This window comes from Grus americana, chromosome 3 (assembly GCF_028858705.1).
Source record: "Grus americana isolate bGruAme1 chromosome 3, bGruAme1.mat, whole genome shotgun sequence".
NCBI classification, from domain to species: Eukaryota; Metazoa; Chordata; class Aves; order Gruiformes; family Gruidae; genus Grus; species Grus americana.
The window spans coordinates 32,881,925-32,900,634 of NC_072854.1; the positions used below are offsets into that span (position 1 = coordinate 32,881,925).

Genomic DNA, 18,710 nt, shown 5'->3' on the forward strand with positions numbered 1-18,710 from the left:
TTTTACATTATGATGGTGCTAGTATGTGAATATTTAAATTCTGACATCTCAACTGTCTTTTGTTTAACAGTTTTCTAGGAGTTGGCTAGTGGCTAAATTTTTAATATCAGTTAGGGAGCTAGATCTAAAAAATTCTCTTCAATTCAGAATGATCAAGTTAAACTACTCTTAGTAAGAGTAGTTACTCTAGAGTAAGTATTTAGAATTTTGCCACTGCTGAAAATTATCTGTCTTGCTGCATCTCTCTGGAAATCCAAAAGCCTAAAGCATGCTTTTGTGATTAGCAAAGCAGAAATATCCTGGCAGAAATAGCCACCTTTTTTTTTTTTTTTTTTAATAGTAGATCCCAGCCATGTAAGGAGGCTTGAATTTGGTTTGTTCTTTGAGGAAAATGGATGGTGAAAGAAATCACGTGATATTTGCATGTAAGTTTATCAAGGAACAGGGCAAATTAAGAGAACATTAACATACTCCCCGTACTCCTGCATATTTCTGACTTGTATTTACTAGATAGAAATAGGGATTCTTATATACATAATTGAATGTCATCTGATGTAGTAGCAGCTATAAAGTGCTCCATCTCACCTCTTGTCTGTTCGAATCAATGCTTTATCTTCCAGTAGTGACAGTGACCTCTCCTTTACACAGGTAGCCTACAGCTGCTTGAAAGAGAATTATGCTGCTTACAGAATGAGAGATAAAAATTAAGGTCTTAACATTCGTTTAGAAAGCTGCCAGTCTCTTGTTCCCTGAAGGCAGTAGGCTATTTCACAAAGCTTTCAGTGATACTGTGAGGAGGTCACTGCATGAAATGAGATGTTTGAACTTTTGTTTGCACGTAGTGTATATAAATGAATTCCTTGGTTTGTTTTTGAATCTTCCATCAAAAGCAAACTTTCTGATCCTATAGTTCTAGAAATTGCTACTAATTTGGAAAAAGAGCTCATGTTCTGCTGTGGAAATCCTCAGGCTTTGCAGCAGAGCCAGCAGATTTCACGTTGATGGAAAACTTTATCTGTAACCCCAAAATGCATCATTCCAAGCCAGTATTATTGGCACAGCCCTGACCAGGTGTGGTGTTCACATAAGCAGGTGAGAGAGGAAGAGGGGGCATTTAGGCAGAATCGGCAGGCTTGCTTGCTTCCTGGGGCAGAGCTGGCTGTGGGACTTCCCAGATAGCCCCGTGGCCAGTGTACATTCTGCGCTCTGAGCTTTCCTGCTGCAGAGTTTGTGCTAGCCCCAAGTCTTTTGTCCCCTGGTTTTTGGAACAGCAAAGCAAAGCAGCAGAGAGTATTGTTTGAGATAAATGATCAGTAAAGAGAGGGAGGAGAACAAAAAAAGAAAACATTTCTTTTAATCACAAAGTAGAAAATACCTGTGGCACGTGCTACGTTTGTATTTACCAGTGTTCAGATTTATTACCTCCTCATTCATAAGATCTAGAAATACATAATTCAGGAGTAAAAAGTAAATTTTGCATTTTTACAGCAATACAATAAATGAAGAACAGGGGAAAACATGCTTTGAAGACCTCAGCTTAATTTTAGGGGGAAGAACAGTTCCTAATTAATCTTACATTGCCATTTCATCCTTACCATGTGAGATAGCACATAAGCATGATTTTTCATGGATTTGCGTTAAGCTGTTTAAGAGCACAGGGTACCGTTACTTGGTACCTGCAGACAGCTTGGTGTGAGTATTTTCAAGGTAAGAATTTCGTGATAGGTTTTACTGTATTAAGCACATGCACCATAAGTTCTTGAATCTGGAATAGGTCTGTTTTATTCTTGCTGCTTTTGGGCAGAAGAGCATTTTTTCTGCATGACCCAACACTATTCCTCTTTATTCCTTCTGATCTAGAGGCCCAGCATCTTGCTGTTAAAAGTGTTTGCCATCATTTTTGGTCTCTAATGTCCAATTAACCATGTTCTGAAAAGCTGATTGAGAAAATGTCACACATAAGGAAGTCAGTTAAATTTAATCACTTCCAGTGTGTAGGCATTGCCAGATGTAGTGCAATAAACTCAACGGACCGTTGCTGCTGTTAATTTACCGAGGAGATTTACTTTCTTAAACTCTTTAGATGCGAATGCAAAATGCTATTTTAGACTCCGATCTCTAAGAACAGCTGAGTGAAAGTTTTTTCTGTAGTTTAGTATCTATGGATAGAGTGGGGGTTTTTAATTGTTTTGTGGAAGAACAAGGTTAGCTGCAGATGTTTGAACAGTGACAACAAGCAAATGTTGCCATATTCAAAAGCATTAACTGGAGCTGCAGCCCAGGGTTAGGTTTATACTGAAAGAGAGTACAGTGTTCAAAGCACCTTCACTGGGTAAACTGGGAAACAGAAAAGATTTGGTCTGAAGTCCTCTCGTTCAGCTCAGTTTCTTTCTGCTTTCTTCCTGGGAGAGAATAACGCCTGCTCGAGTGCAGAAAAGACACCAACGGCGGTGTAGGAGAGAGAGAGATCAAGTTTATTATTAAATTAATAAAATCATATTTAAATAATTTTCTGCTACCCTCGACAGCGGTGCGGGGGAACGGGGTTGTTCTTAAAGCTGGGGGAAGCTGCGCTGCCCGCAGCCACCTCCCTGACTGGAACCGCCTTTCCCGGCGCTCCCCTTCAGGCTCCAACGGAGGCCGCGCGAGCCCGAGCGCCCGCCCTCTTTGGGCATGCGCGTCGCAGTACCCCTCATGTGTCCTGGCTCGGTGCGGCTATGGCTCTGCGGCTGCTACGCGGCGCGCCGAGGGCAGCGAGTAAGAGGCGGGCGGAGGGCGGGAAGGGGCTGGCTTTGCCGCTGAGGGGTTTCTCCAACCTCTCCTCCCCTTCTTCACGCAGGAGAGTTAACGGGCGAGGGAGAGAGGGGCGGTGATCGGCTGGGACTGTTGGCGCTGGGGTTGTTGAAGGGTGCCTAAGATGGCGGCGGGTGATGGGGCTGTGCGCGACCCGCAGTATGGCCCACCCGCCTCTTCAGCCCACGGCATCTGTTAGGGGCGGTGGGGTTCCGCAGCTTTTGTTCCCACTATTTCTCTACAGGCTTCCTGCCTTCTTTTTCCCTTCTAGATATTAATACTCTCTCCTATATTGCAAGTCTATTATCAGGTCTGGTTCCAGAGATTTTCTTTCCCTATCGTTGCGAAATTTTAAATGGTAGTAAAATATTAACCTATGGTTTGATATTTGTAGAATAGCTGGAGAGAACCTACTGTGGCCTTGGAAGTTATTGGTCTGTGCGCTTTATGTGAGGAAGTTAAGGTGATTTGTTCATGGAGGACATAAATTGGAGGACAAATAAAGCAGCCTGCGTAACAGCGTCTGTCCCATATGCACAGTGTCTGTCCCATATGCACAGTCATCTTAGTCTGTTCTGTAGGGCTGCGGGTCAGGCCGCTTCCTTCTACGTCAAAAGTTGAGATTTCTGTGATGCTTTTGATACAATATTCCTGAAACAGACCAGTACAGTATATGTTAATAGAAGAGCTAGAAAAAAATGTTAGATATTTGTGGGCTCTCCTAGGCTCTATTTGATTGTTAGGGTCATGGCAAGATTTGGCTGATGCTCCTGTCTCCTGATGAGTGCCAGCTCCCACTGGGTGAATGGCTTTGTTACAATAAATCGTGTCCTGTGGGCCACTTCAAAAGACTGGATATTGCGGGTGTTGGCTGTGCAGCAACTTTAAAGACTAGCAATTTTCAACTTCTTTTCAAATTCAGCTATAGAATTAATAAATTGGATGGCTTTCTGGCTGCCCATACAGGATGAGGGAGTCAAAGATCAGCTTGTAGAATGTCGTTTACTGATAAAGTTGGTTGTTCATCTCATCTTTTTCAGAGGTACTTAATGTTGAACTTTGTCACCTCTGTGTCAAGAAGAATGTATTTTGGTCGACAGTATCAAATATTGCAAATAGGAAAATGGATTTTGCCTTTCCTCTGCTGACTGAGATAATCAATTTCATATCAGTACCTTAATGTGACTTTTATTTGAACTTGGACTAGAATATCAGCTTTAATTTAATTTTCTAGCTAGCTTCACTTTCAGCTTGCTGAAGGATGACAAGATGCTTGGCAGGAGTAGAAAGATCCAATGTACGCAAAAGGATTAGATTCTTCATCGTTGATAGTCCATTATGTCATGCTTAAAGCAAAAAAAAAAAAGTATTCCTTTGGGGCACTGGCAATGGTTGGCAGGCATAATACAGTTTACGTGACTGTAGGGTGTAATGTTAAGTTTGTGGTATTTTAAGATGAATGAATATGCTGATTCAGGGAATACAGGTGGATTGTTGGTTGGTGTGTATATATGTGAGCCAAAGCCACGTTGCTTGAGGTTTCCTGAGGTGATCTGTTTAGCAAGGTAGAATAATAGTTCTTTCAAGTGCTTTGCACCTGGTGTGGTACAGGGAGGATTTTTGTTTGAATCATCTTTCTTAAGAAAAGTCAGAGCTGCTTTAGGCATGTGTCCATAGCTAAAATATTTGTAGGGGGTAGTTTATGCTTATAGCGGACATTTGGCTTTTTTAACCAAATGCAGAAATACCAGTTATTTTGAGAGATCTTCATAAGTAAGTTTTGATTTGTGTATGAGACTTGAATTATTTATGACCTATGATGTCTGTGCACCTCCATTTCTATACCACTTGGAAAAGCGTTAGGTATGGATATTAATAGGCTTTCCTACATTTATGTTAAAAAAATGTTAGTAGGACTTTAAAGGAAATAAGTTTATGCTTTTAATTAAAACATTTGCATGCAGTTATATAATTGAACTTAAATGTGCTCAAAGTTTGTCCTGCTTTTGACTACCAGCTGAATGATTTTACCATCTTAAGGGAAACCCAACTATTCTCTACCAACATTCTGGAAAACCTGTTACTAAGGGAACAACATTTTATATTTTAAAACTTTCCTTTGGGAAAGCAGAAGCTTTTTCTGTTTCAAAAGCTGTTGAAAATGAGCCAAGACCTGGAAATCGACAAGCTTCTTGAGGGAGGTTAGGACTTCTCCAGGAAAACAGAATGTACTCCTCTATGCTAGCATAATTACTAGAGTCTAAAATACAAGAAGATAACAGTAAAGATAGGTTTAAGCAGTTTAAAATATACCGTTTATGTGAACTGAGTTATACAACTAACACAGTTTTGTCTGCATATGTTTCTAGGGCCAAAAATAATTATCTGTGCTGATTTCTTAGGTGTTCGTGAGTTGAATGTTAAACTAATATTTGGAGTCTGTTTTCCTGTCTTTCACTCCCTAGTTTCTGAAGTGAGGGTTTTTCAGAGGTGCTCTGAACAGTCATAGAGCTACTCGGTGTTAAACTCTCACATTTATGCTACACGTGTCCGTTTGTTTGATAGAGTCGTCACTGCTTTGCAGCTCTCTGAGGAGCACCAGCTCTAAGACAGGAGGAAGATCTGAACCTGCTAAGCAGTCACTTAAGAAACCGAAGTTACCAGTAGGTCGATTTGATGAACCAGAGGAGTCCAGTATAGAGAGGGAACCCCTGGAAAGTAAGTCATGTTTTACAAAATTGAAAGTCATGTTCTAAAAGCAAGACCCTGAGATGCATGCAGTGCTGATGTCAGTGTAAGAAGAGGGGTAGGCATTCAGCACTCTTCAGAATGAATCACTTTCTAGGCTTAATGGTGCTGAAAAAAAGAGGCAGGGCAGTGGGCACAAGTTGGAGCAAATGATGTATGAGGACAAAAGTCTTCAAAACAAGGGTGGTCAAACATTGTAACGTCACCCAGAGAATCTGTGATCCCTCTCCTCTTGGAGATACTCAAATTTGCCTGGATGTCCTGACCTAACATCAGCCTTGCTTTGAGCAGAGTTGGGGCCAGATGTCTGCCAAAGGTGCCTTCCACCATAAACCACTCTGTGATTCTGAGAAATGCAGCTGGTATTGGTCTGTTATAGTACAGCTGTAAATGGTGGCAGTAAACTCGTGAGGGCACCAGCTACTTTTTATTACCCGAAAAGCCTGTTCTGTTTCTTAATCCACAAAAGATTTCTGGTTCCTGCTGTATTTTGTGGTTGGTCTTTGTCTTATTCTGTAGGTAGTGTGTTGAAAAGCAACAGCAGATACTGAGTTTACTGAGCCACTCAGTGGGGTCCAGGGAGACCTAATAAACTGCTGTTTGTGTCATGTTGCAGTGACCTTAGTGGGGCCGCATGTGGAGAACATAGCAAGATTGAGGCACAGATACCTTGCTGCTGAAGTCACTAGAAACATACACTTTTTTATCAGGCAGTAGGAAGACAGAATCTCTTTTCCTTCCTTTTTAATTAACTGTGTTCCGTAACTAAAAGAGCTAGTCATGCTTTTATCGTATTCACCATAGTGTGATGTTCTGCTGCTGTTTACCAGTAGTGATAACCCATGTTTATCTATTTTGAGGACAAGCTTTTTCAATATATCAATAGATCACTATAATATCCAGATGACAAAATGACAGAAAAAGTATAGTATCATCACCGAAATGGCTGCAAGCCATTTCGGATTGTGACTCACTTGAGAACTGACTCAGAGTTGTAGTTATTGTGTAAGCAGCTATTTAATTTTTGTCCTTTTATTACCAAGAAAATAACTGCCATTGCTGCTTCATTTAAAACAAATGCATAATTGCTGTCTTTTGCTTTTTGCTTAGGTGTTCTATGTTCAGAGCAAGACTCAAGGTTTCTTCTGGCTTTAAATTTAGTTGTACCTGTATATTTTTTACATGTAACACCAGCAATGGTTTGTTAGAATGCTGAGTGCCCATTGTGTCCTCCATGGTTATTAGAAAAAAAGTAAGAGTTTAAGCTGGCCATTTGAATTCCCACTGCTGTGTAGCTATCATGGAGAAATCTTCTGAGCTTCTGCATCCACTGTCAACACATCAGTAATACTTGGATATTGGGATGGTATCTACAAAATAATACTAGATGCATTTGCACTCCTTGTACTGCCAGAGGTGCTCAAATACTGACATTTCCTAGCCTGGTCTGCATAACTTTTTAAACAGGCATCTGAGTATGTCATTCTGTATTGCCTGTAGCTACATGAGTCTCTGTCCTTCTTTTTCTCTGCTCCCCAGGATTTCTGTTGTTGTCTTTTCTCATTTTCAACTCTGCTTCTCATTCCTTGTCTTGCCCACCAGGGCTGACCTGGGGATACGACTGAGGGAGGCCTGAGTTAAGCATATATGTGGGAGGCTCTGGAGAATCGGCATGGCAGGGGGATGTGTGGGGTATAGTGAGCTTCAGGGAGCCCTTCAGTCTAGTGCAGGATGAGAAGACACTCAGCCTAGGGTGGTGCTGTGCCAAAAAGTACTTGATGGCTTGGCAGTCCCTAGTGGGATGGCCATTGTGCAGCATGGGTGGCCTCAGTTGCTACTCTTAAGGGAGGGCCCTGAGTAAGGGAGCACTGAGTAGCGTAAGGATGTTGACTGAGGTGCAGAAGGCTCTGTGGTGTTCAAGTAGGTGGCATAAGCTAGCAGGGTGCTGGGAATAGCAGAAGCACTGCTAATGTGTGAGCATGGCACATCACTTACCAGAGAGATTTGAAAGCCCCCCTCGTACCGCACATACAAAGAGTCTCCCTCTCCTGAAAGGGCATCACAATGACTTAGTGAGCTTAGGTTAAGTTTTAGAAGATAAAAAGTCTAATTTAACTATTTAGGATTTTACAGTACCTCCTGTGACTGAGGTATCTAGTCTGGTGTTGGTAAACACCAACATGCTTTTTCTTGAAAAACATACCAGCAGCCATGAAAAGATGGTGTTTTAAATACAAGAATAATTATAAAATCTTGCCTGAAATTAAAGCTAAAATTAAAATGTGAGTGCTTAGAGACCTAAACAAACACAGAAAGTGACCTGGTGTTTTAGATGCGGTGAACATGTGTACAGCATACCTGAGTGACGCAAATTCTCGCTATGAGGTCACAAGAAACTGGTGCTTTAGTGCCTTTGGATATTGAGTTGCTTTTTCATTTGCGTAACCGAATAGGATAATATATTCCTGACTGTAGTCACAAAACTCTCTGAAACTAGTGTTGTATGACTCTGGGAAATGTTTAACTCAAGGTTGCCTTTAAAAACAAAAGAGAATTGATTTTGTATTTGAAAATGAAACTAAGAGGCAAACATTGTAGATGGTGACATCCTTTATATTTGTCAACATTACAGGCATTTTAATGAGCTTTCCCTGTCATTTTAGAATTCCCTGATGGAGTCAATCCTGTTACAAAAGAGAGGGGTGGACCTAGAGGCCCTGAACCTACACGTTTCGGAGATTGGGAGAGAAAAGGACGTTGTATAGATTTTTAATGTATAAATGTATTTGTATTGCTAATAAAATATTTCTAGTTGTTGAAAAATATAATGTACAGAAAAATCTCACCTGGATTTGTTGTGAAGCTTCTTGTTTCTGTTGTGCTTGTGATGAATTTTGTGAGAGATATTATGTAAATAAACATGATGCAACTCAATTTTTGGAGCTGTTATTTGCTCAGTGTGCACCTGATCTTTAATGCTATTTACACTACGCAAGTATAAATGCAAGTACGGTGATGTGAAATTGGTAGTCAGGATCTTACTGAGATCTGTAAGGGCTTGCGTTTCTTTATGTATTTAAACATTTATGTAGTGTCTTAAAAGTGCTGAAAGAGCTTTGCAGTTCATGAACCTCGATACTGTTCATCAAAAGTACAGCCACTCTGAGGAGATCCATACTTCGCTGGTGTTCATGTTTAGCACAGTGGTTCACTGGCAGAAGCCCCCTTTGTCAAGAACCATTGTCTTTCCCCGTTGGGGCAGGTTGGGGTTTCTTTCCTCTCTGGGCAGAGGGGACAGAAACTCCAGTTTAGCTCATCTCAGGCTTTAAGTAGTGTGATAGAAATAGAAGCTAAATTCCGAGGGGGTCAGCTCATGATTGCAAGTAGCGCGGGGGTGGTCTATATGCAGCTTTAGAATACTGCGCTTTATAACCTAGCTTATTGCACGCCATTTGGATTATCTTTTCCTTGATAAATGGAGGTGCCTGTTTGAAAACTGGCTAAGTACTGCTTGGGGAAAAAATAACATTACCTTCTGATACCTTATGGTCAAAGGAGACTCATTACAGTAGGTGATCTAATATTGCAGGTCTTAAAACTGAGTTACCTGGCATTGTGCCAAGTATCTTTCAGTCAGACTGAACTCAGTTTTTCATTCAAGAATTTGCCTACTTGTAAATACTGTAGTAGAGTGCAAATCTACCACTTGTGTGGGCACTTAATTAATAAGAATAAGCTGTCATTGTTAGAATGTGTGAACATATGCTCTGTTTATTTCTGTGCAAGTTCTCTTTGATAGCCTAAACAAATGGATCTCCTGTAGTCTTCAACTGTGAATGTTTTCTTCATCCCTTTGTGTTTCCTTCCTGGTGTTTTGCTGATTTTTCAGCCTCTCCTCTCTTACTCTACACGCTCCAGCTTACATATTCACAATTCCTATTAGCTGATTTTGCCACAGCACCACAGTGGGCATTAAAAAGGAATAAAAAATTTCTGGAAAGACCAGGACAGTCCCCCGTTGTATGGCCTACATTTCTTTTTCCTATTTTTTTGCCTTTTGCTGTGCCAAAGCAAGTTGTGCCTGAATGAAAGTTGGCTTTACTTCATGATTTCTGTTCGTTTGCATTACTCTGGCTCTGTCTAAGAATGGACAGCTTTGCCCAGCTTTGCCTTTTGCATGATTTTATTAGAGCGTTGAAGTGCGTAAGTCCTATCAAAAATCTGCAATCTCCGTAAAACTCACCTGACTTGTAGCCAGTGGGGAATCTCCTCCCTGAAATCTGCCAATTTGTATGCCCAGTGTGTATTTTATTGACATAGTACCATGCTGCGACGATGCCCTACAAAAGTACCAAGTTTGTTCAGTTAGCTTTATCAACCAAATACCTCCCTGAAGAGCAAAATGAGGTTTACTGAAGCGTGTTTGACATAAAAGATGTTAACTAGTGGTAATACATTTTGAATTTTTAACCTGCTATAAATTCTGCAGTGTGGTTTGGATATTGGAAAATTGGTCTGGATTTATACTTGCTTCATTCTGGTTGCCCTTCAGTAGTGTGACAGATCTTGCCAAAATCTATAGAAATTTTCAGTTACCTGTGCTGGGTCAGCTGTCTTTAGTATATGCTGTTCATTAAAATACTTATTTCTAGTAATGCTTCACCTCTTCAGTTGCTAGTGGGTTGAAAAATACTTCATCACACAATACACCACCTTTTCAAATAGTAAGCAGAAATTTTAATTGGAAACTTCTGCCTTTTCTGCATCGTTATTAATAGGCTTAACATCTTAATTAGCGAAGAGGCAGTAACGCTACTGCAGTTACTTTATTTTTGAATTCTAAATCATCTCCTTATCCATGGCTTGTTGCATGAGTTCGTTATCTTCTCTTACCAGGTTTTACCCTTCGCAGCACATGCTCCGTGAATGTTTACCTAGTTCTGCTTAGCACTCCTGATGATACTGCTTCAGTCTCGGGGAGCTTCAGGCCCTCTTTGCCACCTCCCAGGCTAGTGCCAGTAACCACCAAATATTTGCTTAATTTGGTGAGGGAGTGCATCAGTAAGAAAGTCATTGTTTGTGCAAAATAACACATAACGGCCAGAGAGCAAATGCAAAGGAGTCTTTTGGTGTGATCTGGCAATCTGGCCTTCACCAGAACAGGGAGTCCCAGGCTCCGGTAATAACTAAGTCCAAAATGATGTCCTGTGGTGCTGCAACATCACTTGTATCTGTCAAAACCAGTCATGGTTTGAATGCTACAACCGATACAATGAGATTGTGGGGTATAAACAATCATCTCTGGTTTGTTTTCTTGCAGCGTCTGCAGTTAGGAAAGAAGCACTTCAGCACTGTTCCAGCGCTGTCTTCCTGCTTTTCCAGATGATTAATATTAGCAATTCACTGGGATACAGCATTAGGGGAAAGTGATGACTTGTGGCATTAGCCACTAGGTTAGCCACAAGTATGGTTTTATCATAAATACCGATTGAATCTATTGCTGTAGCTCTTTTTGTTAGTATAACAGTGTAAAGCAGCAGGAGTTGTATCCATTTTCTGTTCTGTTACTTTTCTGGGAGACAAAGGAAAATTCTGCCTGTGTAAGCAAATTCTTGTAGTACAGGAGGATGCTCCCTGCTCCGTTTTGTTTTCTTTACTAAAAAGCTGCATATTGCATTTCTGCAGTAGGTTTTCTTTCTTAAACTTCTCTCTGCTAGTTTGCATAGCGTACATTTGGCACATTATTAAAATTATGAAGCCTTTATTTGAAGAATTGGTCTGTAATTATTACAAAATATATGAAGTTGCGCTCTACAGTTAAAGAATATGTTTACTATATATTGACTTGCTTGGAAAGTATGTATTTCAGTGCTGATTTTACTAAGTTAAAATGCAAGGTTTATAATATAGTTGAATCAGAGTAAAGTTACCCTTTATGGCAGCAGATGTTTGTAAAGGACCATAGAATGTTGTTACAGAACTTTACTATTTTTCAGTTGACTGCAATAAATGATCACAAATTGCAGCAATCTGTAGTGACAGAGATGTTGCATGTCTTTTTATGACACTTATTTTGGTATTGTTATTTAAAAAGTGTCAGGAAAATAGCAAAACTGTATTCATTTAGAAGAGAAGAGGATTTGGAAGTTCTGTGTTTTTTCTGATTCTTCATGAGTCACTAACGTAGCATCAAGCATATGGAAGTGATTTGAGATGTGTTTCTGTGTGCTGATGGTGATTAAAAACATAAAAATGTGTGGTTGCTTTCCTGCTTTTATAACGTGCAGTATGAAAATGCCGTTGCTTAGCGGGTGGTAGGTGCTTCGTGCCAGACCAGCTGAGATGTGCAGTCCACGTGCTGGTGCCAGCATGGCCGTGTTCCCTCTTGCCTCTTGGGAACTGGTGGTAGGGAGGGTAGTCATGTGTCATCTTCCCAAGGACTTTTGTTCTGAGAGTGGCACAGTAGAAATTGAATTGCAATTATAATATTAGGTTTTGGCAAATCCTGAGAAAAGAGCTGTATTTAAAACAAGTGCTGTGAAGAGCGGAACTAATGAAGTCCTGTTTCCTGTGAATGCCTTGCACCTCCTGTACATCCAGTGTCTTTTTCCATGTTCCCTTGTTGACTGACAGTATCTCCACTGGGCAAGAGACAGCATCTTTCTGCCCACCTCTGCCCCCTGGGTGCATTATTTGGACCTCTTTCTCAGCCACTGATTTTCGCAGAGCTTACAAGAACTTTATTACCTTGGAAACTCTTCTCTCCTTGACACCTTGTCAGAGTAGAAGCCTGACAAGGCTTCTAAAGTCATGGGGCAGCGCAGATATGGGCCTCCCATCCTTTGGAAACAAGCTGATGATTAACTTTGACCATATATATTTTCTTCAGAAATATTCAGCATCTCTCTGCAGTTTTCTACTGTGAGAACGGGGTTATTATTTTTTTTTCCCTTGAAGAACCTGAAAAGTGACAATTGAAGCTTACAGCAGTAGGAGTTTGACATGCATTTTCCAGGCATTAAATCTCCCAGTCAGCTGTAGTCTTGGGCCTGTAAAAAGTCACTATTTTAATGTTGCCATTTTTAGGATGAAAATGTTCAAAGAAGCTTTTTAAGGTCCTTACTTAACAAATTAATTTATAATAAAGCTGACATACATGGCCAGCAATACACAGTTGTAATTTTGAAATGTTAGTTTCTGACAAAATGAGGTGAGCTACGAAATGAACTGGTGGGTCAGGTTAGTCCTAGAAGCCAGATATTGAACTATTACTTACACTGGGACTCTCTCCTCATCAGCTGCTTTAAATTTAAGTGACTTATCTAGCCATCTGTGCTTGCTTCCTAATTAGTTGCAATGGCGGGAGCCGCCTCTAGAAAGTAATCGTCTTAGTACAGGGAGATGAATTCTTCATTACAGATGGTGAATGGGAGGAAGTTTTAAGTGTGTCCTCTCCATTAACTTCAAAGGCTGCCTGAATAGCTGTCGTAAGGGAGATGCCATCAGATGTCAGCATTGTGGTGGTGATAGCAGAGAAGGCAGGGTGTCCGTGAAGATGAGGTGTGAGCTACTCGCTGCCTTCTCAGAGGGTTGCAATGAGGCAGCAGGACCTGCAGAGCTTTTGCTGCCCAAATGCCGCTGGCAGGGAAGGGGACGTACAGGGGCAGCGCTTAGGCACCCTGTAAATGGGAGTTTGCTTCCCTTAAAATGAGGGGATGAAGCCAAGACTTTAAATTCCTTCTGCCTGTCCACCTCCCAAACAAATGCCTAAAGCATCATATAGCTAAGAAGGTAACGCTGGAGATATTTATGCCTGGGTGACAGCAAGTATCTCAGACCTAGGAATTTGTGGGGTTTTTTTCCCTAACAAGGAGAGGGTGAAGTGCGTCAAACTAACAGCTAAGCTGTCTTCATCCAGTGTGCTGCTGAAAGAGAGGGAGGCAATATAAAAATAAAACTCTGTGACTAGAAAAAAATTAATATATTTGCTGAGCAAACCCTTAGACCGTGTGACTTCCTCATGAGAGGTTAAAGAACAAAGGATGGTGTGTTTCCAGTTTCCATTTGAAAGCTGGGGAAAATCTCACCATCTCCTAGAAGACAGACAAACGTTGCTTAACTCAAGGAACATCCTGCTTTTAGCCTAATTTTTCCTCCAGGGCTTTCACTTGCAAGTTCTAGAGTATGTGTGTGTGATCTTTAGACAGATTTTTTTTCCAGATGCTTTTCTTGAGGTAAGGCTGCATTATAATGACAGGTAACTGGTCTGGGAGATTGCTTCATCCTCCCTGTATATGGTGATGACATTTTTTCTGCCTGGTAATGACAGCTATAGCTCTTCTATTATTAAATTGCATGTTACTTAATCCTGCTTTTAATTTTTGCCATCCTTGAAGCCATTTTTTGATAGGTACCCTTAGTTCCTTTAGAGTAGCAACAGGATAACAAAATTAATCACAAATTGGAGATGTTTCTCCCTCCTTTCTCTAAAGGAAATCTTTTGTGAATTTATATTTTGTATGTGAAGATCTTGTTGACAGTCAAATAAAAAAGATAAGCCCCATGGACTGGAACTCCTCTAGTTGCACCTGATTCTCAAATTCAGGTTCGTTATTCTATTAAAATGTAGCTCTTGTGGGAAGTCAATGATGCAAAAAGGGAGAAAGAGATGTCTCTAACAAGTAGCACCGGGCTCCCAAACTCATTTTAAGGTCTCCTTTCACTGGGCATTGTTGAAGGAGCCTTAGCTGTTACGTTACTACACTTTTTTCAGAGCACTCAGCTGTGGTCCAGTATGGACATGCGGGTGTGCTAGGGCAGTCCCAGAACAAGTCACTGAGGTGATTTTTACAGATCAATGGCTTAGTCTGCACAGAGAACCCCAGTGCCAAGGTAGTACAGATCTGACTGACAGGTACATTGTTGGCTCACCTGTGAACAACTGTGGGCAAAACCATCTCTTAAATGGCACACAGTTTTGAGTAAATGGGCTTCCCAGAATGTAGTGACATCATCAGTGATGTGCATGCGTGCCATCTGTGATGTAAGCTCAGACACTGTACCTGACCTCCTCATTTGAGCACCAAGGCAGTTGCTTGTAATAGCAGGAGGTTGATCTCTGAGCCAGGCAGTTACCTTCTGGTCCTATATGTCACCTCCATTTCAAAGGTAAGGGGAGATTTATTCCTCCTTAAGAGCAGAGATCTCAAAGAGGTGTCTGTACCTGCTGCTGTCTGGGGAGATGTGCTGCGTCCTCTCATCCCCTCGCTCAGGAAGACCTCTGATGGGAGAGCACCTGGCAGGGAGAGGCTGAATGATACACTGAACAGGTGCAGGAGGGCAGGCAAATGTGCTTTTGGGCAGCTGATGACCAGATGGTCCTTCCTGTAAAACCATTTGTGGTAAAGTGTGGATAATACCGGCTGTATCACAGAGGCCTGCTGCGCTCTGCAAACACCATGGAAAAAATGGAATGTGGTATGCAGGATTTGCACAGTGATTGTGGTGTTCTGCAGGAAGCCAGAAAGCACAACAGCACAGGGATGCAAGGGAAGAAAAAGTATTTCATTTCCCCATATTATTGAAAATAATGGGGGTAAATGAGATGTCCGAAGCATTACAGTAGCATGCTGTGTCACTATACCTATCCGAGATCCTACCCATTTGCTCAAAGCAGAGTCAACTCTACGGGTAGCTCAGGGTCATAGAACAGAATGGTTTGGGTTAAAAGGGACATTAAAGACCATCTAGTTCCAACCCCCCTGCCATGGGCAGGGACACCCTCCACTAGACCAGGTTGCCCAAAGCCCCATCCAACCTGGCCTTGAACACTTCCAGGGAGGGGGCATCCACAACTTCTCAGGGCAACCCGTTCCAGTGCCTCACCACCCTCACAGTAAAGAATTTCTTCCTAATATCTAATCTAAATCTACCATATTGTGTTACTTGTATCTTAAAATGCCTCATTTTATCTGTTTTCTGGCCCACAGCCTCATATACTTGGACGCTGAAAAGAAAAAGAATGTTTTGATCGTTGCCACCAGTAGCAGCTTAATTGTGCTGGGGCAGAGAGGCACCCCAGCAGGGAGCGGTGGATACCCGGGCAGGGGTCACAACCGCTCACCATGGAGTGTTGTGGGAGCACCTCTGCTGCGTGCCCTGTGTGCGCAGTGCAGAGGTCCACGTGCACTTGCAGCAGCGCACGGGTAACCTTTGCCAGCAGATGCTGGCTGCAGGCGTGGAGGGAGAGGAGGCAGGAGGAGGCTTCCCTATGCAAACCAGCACCTGGCCTGGGTTACTCTGCTGCAGGGGCTGGACCCTTGATCCCAGCAAACAGGTCTCTCTTTCTGGAGTCCTTCTGTCCATTCCTGAATGGCCAGGCCACTGTAACATCTAACTGACCTTTTCTCCTGACCTTTTCCTTGGTGCAGCAAGTCCTGCAGTTCAGAAAAACCCCAGCTGACCAAGGAAGTCCCTCAGCAGGTCCCTCCTTTACCCTGAAATGTTTTGAGCCCTTGAACTGGCAGCGTGTGGAGGCCAGCGCTTGTCCCTCACTAAGAATGACCCTGACCTACAGTGCTGTGCACCTTTCAAGTCTGGTCATCAGAAGAAAATGGAAAACTTGCTCATTTATTTTATACCATAATAAAAGTTTCAATTCTTATCTCTTTTTTGTGCTTTTCTATCTCTGCTTTGACATGATCCCTGGATTTTCCCTGTCACAGCAGTGCATGTGTTTTTTCTTTCAGTTTATGGGAACAAAAAAGGGTTATGTCCTTTCAGATTGTGTTGAAACGGGGGACTGATGGCAGAGCAGTGTTAATGATGGTGCTGGCATTACTTTAGATGATGGTGGCACTGGAAAACATGACATTGTTTTGTTATCCCTGACCAGAGGGAAGAACAATTGCTCCTGGTCTCTGGGAGAAAATTAATGCATGGAGCTTGCTGCATCATCTACTGATTGCTGGGAGAGAATGGTAAGGTATGGAAGGAGATGATGAGTGGGGATGGGGAAATTTGGCAAGAAATGCCTCTAACGTTTTGGGCTGCCTGGTCTGTAGGAGATTCTCATACCACCTAATTTGGGAATAGCAGCCCAAATTCCACTTTGTAGTCCACAGAATCCTTTCCACCTGCTGTACTTCAACAGCCAGACACATATTCATAAAACTTCAGAAGTGGTCTGGATGTCATATTGTTCCTGGACACACAACAAACTTTTCCTAAGCCTGTGGTGTTGGCCTTTTTTTTTTTTTTTTTTCCTCCTAAAGTTAGCCTGTCCCCAAGGAAGTTGCCTTACGAGAGCCAGTTTTAGCATGAATACGCTGCTTTGCTAGACTCAAGGACAAGACGCCTGGATTTACTGTGGATTCTGGGAAGGACTCAGTGTGCTGGAGACTGGCCACTGACGCCTCGGTAATTTGTTGACGCCAATTGGCACGTGGAGGTTATTTTTACTTGGTACACGAGCAGAACGCACCGCAGTGCAGCGCGGGTGGCACACATCGGAACAAGTTCTGTGGGAAGCCAGTCAGCTTAGTTTCCTGTGAGCAGTAAGAAATATACACTAAAGTGTATTACTAAAGGTCAGAGCCCTCTGTTGCGCATCCTCTCTGCCGCATCCAATCCCAAATTCCTCCTCTCTCTGGGTACTTTCAGCTCCCATCCCCCATTCCTTGGCTCTGGGCTGGGCAAACCCCAGCAGCTGCAGAATGCACGAGTCACGGTGCTTTCCCATTATCCCATGTAGATGCAGGATGACTGCCAAGCTCAGGGTGTCGTCTGAACTACCTCGGTCCTCTCAGCCACTGTAGAGGTAGCTGTCTGGACCCCTAGCTTTTCTGCTGAGTACCAGCCATGCGGTTCTCCTCTCAGGTTGTCTTTGGAAAGACAAAATGTAGATGTTGCTCCTCTCCATGGAAGGAAATTATTTCAATAACAGCCTCCCACACACAGCTGAAACTGAAAATTGTAACCGTTTCTGGAACATGAGTATCTACATACATTTGCATATCCTTATTTACATATATATATATACACAGACACAGACACACAGAGCTAATACAGAAATGTTGTCAGATTTCATCCCTATGTGGGAGGTTGGAACTTCATGAAACCATTTCACAATGCATCAAAACTTGATAGATAACAATTATAATAAAATAGTTTATGTAGCTAAACTAAGGCTAATAGTGTTTCTCCTGGAGTTTGGTTAGTTTATAAATATTTTATATCATTTTGAAAACTGAAAAAGTGACAAGCAGATCAAGACTGGCATAAAAAGCAAATACTAATGTCTCATCTCCACTACTGAGAAGTTGTCTATCAAGTGCACTTTTTTTGTGGTCATGAAAGAGGAACCTGATGGGACACACCAAACCGTAAAAGAACTAGTAGTACCTGCTGGAACTACCCCCGAAATCCAGCTGGGCCAGTATCCTTTGTCTGACAGAGGCGTCACCCAGCGCTTTGGTAAAGGTCCCCTCGTAACAGGCACTGTGGAACAATAATTTTCTGTTTCAGTCTTCCGTTATCCCTTACCATGGACTTACAGTTTAGCTTTTAAGCATATGTAGATTTTCAGTACAGCTCTGTTTCAGGCCCCACGTTTCTCAAGCAGTCCTATGTCTTGTACAGAAAATAAATTGGCAAGAGACAGAACTAATATAGAGAGGTATACATTAGCTTTGGAAACAATTTAAGGAGCATTTGATCAGCTTCTTTGGAATTCTTTCTTACAGTTGATTTTTTAATGCTCTGATTAGTCAAGAGGACTTGTAATGTTTCCTAAGTGGAAGAAGATAGTCAATAAAAAGATAATCATCATTAAAGAAAGTAATATAGGAAATAAATTTAACATACTAGAGACCTGATCAACTGTAGCATTTCTACTATCTTTAATGTATGTGAGGCTGAATCCAATCTGAATAAAGATTTTTTTTTCTCATTGCAAATATTCAAATGATGCCATAAGAAGACATGTTGTGTATTTCTCATTTGTAGTAACAATGTCATTATGCTTTTAGAGTAATGGGAGAAGAAAATTTGAAATGCTGTCAGATGCAGTTCTTTTTCTCCGTGGAGAAATCTATCAGTCTTTTGCTTAGTTCTGTTTTCAAAACTTACACTCGTAGGTGAATCCTTGCTTTTGCCTATTCTGTACAGCA

The 18,710-nt window shown here is 41.8% G+C and overlaps 1 protein-coding gene across 1 annotated transcript; it reads left to right on the forward strand.

The window, feature by feature from the left end:
- Positions 1 to 445: 445 nt before the first annotated feature.
- On the forward strand, positions 446 to 9,544 carry SDHAF4 (succinate dehydrogenase complex assembly factor 4). Its single transcript, XM_054819042.1, has 3 exons — positions 446 to 2,757; positions 5,359 to 5,511; positions 8,205 to 9,544. The coding sequence occupies exons 1-3, from the start codon at positions 2,718 to 2,720 to the stop codon at positions 8,312 to 8,314; spliced, it is 303 nt and encodes a 100-aa protein (XP_054675017.1). The 5' UTR covers positions 446 to 2,717; the 3' UTR covers positions 8,315 to 9,544.
- Positions 9,545 to 18,710: the final 9,166 nt, after the last annotated feature.